The 5,917-nt window shown below is 43.1% G+C and overlaps 1 protein-coding gene across 1 annotated transcript; it reads right to left on the minus strand.

The window, feature by feature from the left end:
* Positions 1-2,007: 2,007 nt before the first annotated feature.
* LOC102956750 (interferon alpha-2-like) lies at positions 2,008-2,565 on the minus strand. The gene has a single exon (XM_007098570.1). It carries the CDS (start codon positions 2,563-2,565, stop codon positions 2,008-2,010), a length of 558 nt encoding a protein of 185 aa, XP_007098632.1.
* Between the last annotated feature and the right edge of the window lie 3,352 nt (positions 2,566-5,917).

A 5,917-nucleotide genomic window follows, 5' to 3' on the forward strand; every position in this document is an offset into this window, starting at 1 on the left:
TATACTGTTTTCAAGCCCAGTGATTAATTTTATGACTATTATTCTAAATTCACTTTCTGTTATATTATTTAAATCCTTTTTGATCAGTTCATTAGCTGTTGTTATTTCCTGGAGATTCTTCTGAGGGGAATTCTTCCGTTTGGTCATTTTGGATAGTCCCTGGAGTGGTGAGGACCTGCAGGGCACTTCCTCTGTGCTGTGGTGTATAACTGGAGTTGGTGGGCGGGGCCGCAGTCAGACCTGATGTCTGCCCCCAGCCCACCGCTGGGGCCACAGTCAGACTGGTGTGTGCCTTCTCTTCCCCTCTCCTAGGGGCGGGATTCACTGTGGGGTGGCGTGGCCCGTCTGGGCTACTTGCACACTGCCAGGCTTGTGGTGCTGGGGATCTGGCGTATTAGCTGGGGTGGGTAGGCAAGGTGCACGGGGGCTGGAGGGGCAGGCTTAGCTCGCTTCTCCTTAGGTGATCCACTTCAGGAGGGGCCCTGTGGCAGCGGGAGGGATTCAGATCCGCTGCCGGAGGTTTGGCTCCGCAGAAGCACAGAGTTGGGTGTTTGCCGAGGAGGGAGCAAGTTCCCTGGCAGGAACTGGTTCCCTTTGGGATTTTGGCTGGGGGATGGGCGGGGGAGATGGCGCTGGCGAGCGCCTTTGTTCCCCACCAAACTGAGCTCTGTCGTCAGGGGGCTCAGCAGCTCTCCCTCCCTTTGTCCTCCAGCCTTCCCGCTTTCCGAGCAGAGCTGTTAACTTCTGACCTCCCAGACGCTAAGTCGCGCTTGCCGTCGGAACACAGTCCGTCAGGCCCCTCCGCTTTTGCCAGCCAGACTCGGGGGCTCCGCTTGGCCGGCGAGCCGCCCCTCCGCCCTGGCTCCCTCCCGCCAGTCCGTGGAGCGCGCACCGCCTCGCCGCCCTTCCTACCCTCTTCCGTGGGCCTCTCGTCTGCGCTTGGCTCCGGAGACTCCGTTCTGCTAATCCTCTGGCGGTTTTCTGGGTTCTTTAGGCAGGTGTAGGTGGAATCTAAGTGATCAGCAGGACGCGCGGTGAGCCCAGCGTCCTCCTACGCCGCCATCTTCCCTCCAGCCCCACTTTCTTGATAGTGTCCTTTGCTGCACAAGTTTTAATTTGATGAAGTTCAATGTAGGTAAGTTTTTCTTTTGTTACTCATGCTTTTAGTGTCTTATCTAAGAAATCATTGGCAAATGTAATGTCATTCAAGATTTAGCTTCGTTTTTCTCTAAGAGTTTTGTAGATTTAGCTTTGAAGATATTATTCTTTCCTCATTAATTGGTCTTAATACCCTTGTCAAAGATCAAGTGACCATAGATGTATAGGTTTATTTCCGGATTCTCAATTCTACTCTATTGATCTATATGTCTACCTTTATGCCAGTAACACGCTGTTTCCATAACTGTAGTTTCTAGGATGTTTTGAAATCAGGAATGTGAGTCTTCCAACTTTGCTTTTATTTTTCAAGATTTTTTTCAGCAATTTGAAGTCACTTGCAATTCCATATGAGCATTAGCATTGGCTTTTCCACTAGCCATGTTGGGCTACCCCCATTCCCTTTGCATTCGGGAACCTTCCGTAGGTTTATTTTGTGAGATCAGGCTTTAGGTTAGGTTTTTATTTTTAAAAAATGTGTGCAAGCACAATCGATTTTTAAAAATTGCTTTTATTTCCCATGACTTAAAAATGAATAATAGTCTAATACACAGCATAACACTAAACAGGTGGTCTGTGAACAATAAATACTTAAATAGTATGAGTAGCACGAATATTTCAAATAATTTAAATAAATAAAAAATACAAAAGATTTTAAGCTATAAGCAAATGAATTGTGCATTTCTCTGTTCTAAACAGCGTAGTGAAACTTATAACATTTACTATGATTTTAAATAATCTCACACATTTGCTGTTATTCACTTTTCACATGGCATAAAATTAGAGATGAAGATTGCACTCTGAGTCCTGGAAAATAGCCATTTAGTTGGCCAGGTGAACTCAGCATCCTTTTTATTTCCTGAATGTCCCTGTGAGCTTGTTAACGACGAGCAAGCATCTTCTGATTTCTACCCTGACAACCTCCCAGGCACAGTGGCTGTATTCTTTCTCTTTAAGATAGAGACTGATTCCTTGGAAGTATCTCTTCACAGCCAGTCTGGAGTTCTCATTTCCCAGGGGTAGCTGTTCCACGTTCATTTCCTCCCTCAAACACGTCTCCAGGTCATCCAGCTGTTGGTAAAGTCCAACAAGGAATCTATCCAGAAGCGTCTCATCCCAAGCCACAAAGGAGTCGCTTTTGCTGAAGAGGTTGAAGATCTGCTGGAGCATCTCATGCACGACAGCTGTCACTTGTGTCTTCTCAAGCTGGTTCCCAGCCACAAGTATCTGAGGAAAGTTGAAGTCAGTCCTGTCCTTCAGACAGGACAGAATGGAGACTCTCTCCATTTGACTCAAAAGCGTGAAGGTTTCTGGATTGCCGTGGCTCGGACGCAGGTCACAGTCCAGAGAGTAGGCAGGGCTGGAGCACAGCATCACCAGAGCCAACAGCACAGAGATTGAGAGAGCCATGAGGCAGCTGGAGGGTGGGATTCTGCAGGACTGCCTGAAGAGGAAGTCTCAGAAAGTTCTAAGAACTTTGGGTGATGAGTGCCTTTTAAATCATGAACATAGAAACTTTCATTTTCTGGGTTTTTCCATTTTGCCCGGTCTTTTCCCTTTCTACTTTTTTTTTTTTTTTTTTTTTTTTACAAAATCAGTAAAAAATGTACATTTATTGACATGAGTGCCTAGATGGGGGACTCCAACCACATGTGCCAGTGCAGTATCTACACAGCATTATAACATATTTTTCATACCACCCAGATTGTTCTTGGGGAGAAAAGCCTAGACAAAGTCAGAAAAGGGAGAAATATTTATGCAAGAAATGATGGTCTTTCTAAGTCAACAAGAAACATAAAAAACCTATTAAAACAGGAGATTTAAATTTTTCTTATTTTTTTCCTTGTTTACACTTTTCTGCCGTCTTTAAAGCTTTTCAGTTGTATATATGCCTCAAAGATATCACTTGAGTTTCATCTGAAAACTCATGGAAGATACTGTTTGGAAAACAATATTGCAGATATCATTTGTCAAAATGGCCTGCCAAGCACTTTGCTAGGTGCTCGTTTCCCTAAAAGTTTCAAGTTTGCATTCAAGTGTGTGTGTCTCTTGGTTCTCTACCAAGTACAACCTTTCATAGTAAAAACTTTGCCTTAATCATTGTGTGGTAATTCAGACAGCCTCATATCCTTAGATATTCCCTCGACAAGTGATATCCTATCACGTACTCAGGGCTAATGGGGCTGTAATGGTATTCAAAGCTTATCATGATGGGGCGCCTGGCTAACTCAGTCAGTAGAGTGTGTGACTCTTGATCTCAGGGTTGTAAGTTGGTGTCCCATGTTGGGTGTAGAGATTACTTAAAAACATAAAATCTAGGGAAACCTAGGTGGCTCAGTCGTTTGAGCATCTGACTTCAGCTCAGGTCATGATCTCGTGGTTCCTGAGTTTAGTTCCAGCCCTGCATCTAGCTCCGTGCTGTTCCCACAGAGTCCTCTTGGATCCTCTGTCCCTCTAGCTCTCTGCCCCTCCCCCACTTGCACACTCTGTCTCAAAAATAAGTAAACATTAAAAAAATAAAAATTAAAAAAATAAAATCTAGGGGCGCCTGGGTGGCTCAGTCAGTTAAGCGTCCGACTTCAGCTCAGGTCATGATCTCGCGGTTTGTGAGTTCGAGCCCCACATCGGGCTCTGTGCTGACAGCTCGGAGCCTGGAGCCTGCTTCGGGTTCTGTGTCTCCCTCTTTCTCTGCCCCTCCCCCATTTGTGCTCTGTCTATCAAAAATAAATAAGTGTAAAAAAAATTTTTTTTTAAATCTAAAAGAAACCCAACAAAGCATATCATGATATGTGTTCATTGAATCTGTAATATATAGATTATTTTTAATAATATTAATGGCAGCAGTATTAATTCCAATTATATGTAGGTTCTCAGCAAACTGTTTTGCAAACATTATTTCATTTTATCTTCTCAACTTTCCTAAGAGGGAATTACTGTAATTATTTGCATTTTGCAGATAAGGAAACCAAACACTCAGAGAGGTTACTTAACTTGCTAAAAGACACAATTTGCTGCATGAGTGGTACTTCACCGCTGCACTGTTCTGCCTCCATATTACTCCTTAACTTTAAGCATTCTCTTTTGGCTACATTTTCTATGCTTGTGATTAAGTAATCAATTTAACTATTTGTTTACCATCTGACTGCCCTGATACACTATAACCTCCCTGAGGGCAGTAATGTGTATCTTGAGTGTCACAGAGGAGGCACACAGAGAGGTTTCTGTCCCATAACAAATACAAAAAGGACTACATGTTCCAAATACGAGTAGGCCTTAAATTTGTGGGCTGTGTCAGAAAACAACAGTCTTCCGAAAACAGAGATAGTAAGAATAACTTTTATTCTGCAATATTGTTTTCTAAACAAAATCTCCCGTGAGTTTAAGAGCAACTCAAGTGAGATGCATCTTAAATGGATTCTTTTTTTTTACCTTTTCATTTTATTTTTATTTTTTTCAATATATGAAATTTATTGTCAAATTGGTTTCCATACAACACCCAGTGCTCATCCCAAAAGGTGCCCTCCTCAATACCCATCACCCACCCTCCCCTCCCTCCCACCCCCCATCAACCCTCAGTTTGTTCTCAGTTTTTAACAGTCTCTTATGCTTTGGCTCTCTCCCACTCTAACCTCTTTTTTTTTTTTTCCTTCCCCTCCCCCATGGGTTTCTGCTAAGTTTCTCAGGATCCACATAAGAGTGAAAACATATGGTATCTGTCTTTCTCTGTATGGCTTATTTCACTTAGCATCACACTCTCCAGTTCCATCCATGTTGCTACAAAGGGCCATATTTCATTCTTTCTCATTGCCATGTAGTACTCCACTGTGTATATAAACCACAATTTCTTTATCCATTCATCAGTTGATGGACTTAAATGGATTCTTTAATCTGGATGATATCTGAAAATACGTCAGATGGGAGCAGGGAGTTTCAAAGATCCAGTAGAGATCAACAAAACACACCATTTGAAAGACAAGACTGGAATCTAGCAAGTGAAAAGAAAGCTGTATCCTCTTCAAGGGTATTGCAGTGTCTCTGGAATAAGCGAATGGTGCTTTTTGGTGACTAAGAATGGCAGCTGGAGAGAAAAAACTTGCTAAGTATTAATCTAAGATAGGAAGATAGGAAGAAGATCAGAGAAGTCCCAATCTAGTGGCTAGGAGAGTGGACTCTGGGGCCAGATTGCCTGGATTCCTATCATAGCTCCAGCCTGTGTGTGTGTGACCTTGGGCTTCTTGTTTTTCTCCTCTGTCATATGGAAATAATAATCATATCGATTTCACTGGGTTGCTGTGAAGGTGGGATGATGTCATGTACCTGTAACAATGCCTGGGCAAAATAAGTACTCAACAGCCGTCAGCCGTTATCACAATGGAGAAAACTAACCCATCCAACTATGGGAACTGGATGCAAGTTTTCCCTGAAGTGATCGGCTTCTCTTCCTTCTCAGCTCACTAATAAACACTTTTATTTCTAATGTCATCTCTTCTGTGTTCATCTAGCAGGTGTTCACATGACAGGGAGTGCCCTGTCCCAGTCACTAACGTCTATCAGCTTCCAGGTAATAACTGACCTCTCACACATTAATAAAATGGCTGTCTGATCTATAACCCAGTCTCTTGAGGGTGAGTTGGTACGACTAAATCCTTGGAATCTGATCACCTCTGTCGATAGAGAAAAAAGTAGATAGGTGATAGACAGATAGATAGATAGAGTGATAGACAGATTTGCGGATTCAGCAAAGCTGAAAACTAGCCCTTTA

Source organism: Panthera tigris, chromosome D4 (genome assembly GCF_018350195.1).
Source record: "Panthera tigris isolate Pti1 chromosome D4, P.tigris_Pti1_mat1.1, whole genome shotgun sequence".
Lineage (NCBI taxonomy): Eukaryota > Metazoa > Chordata > Mammalia > Carnivora > Felidae > Panthera > Panthera tigris.

Bases quoted from the DNA above. Each gene is read 5' to 3' on its own strand.
- LOC102956750 (XM_007098570.1), bottom strand. From the start codon at position 2,565: ATGGCTCTCTCAATCTCTGTGCTGTTGGCTCTGGTGATGCTGTGCTCC.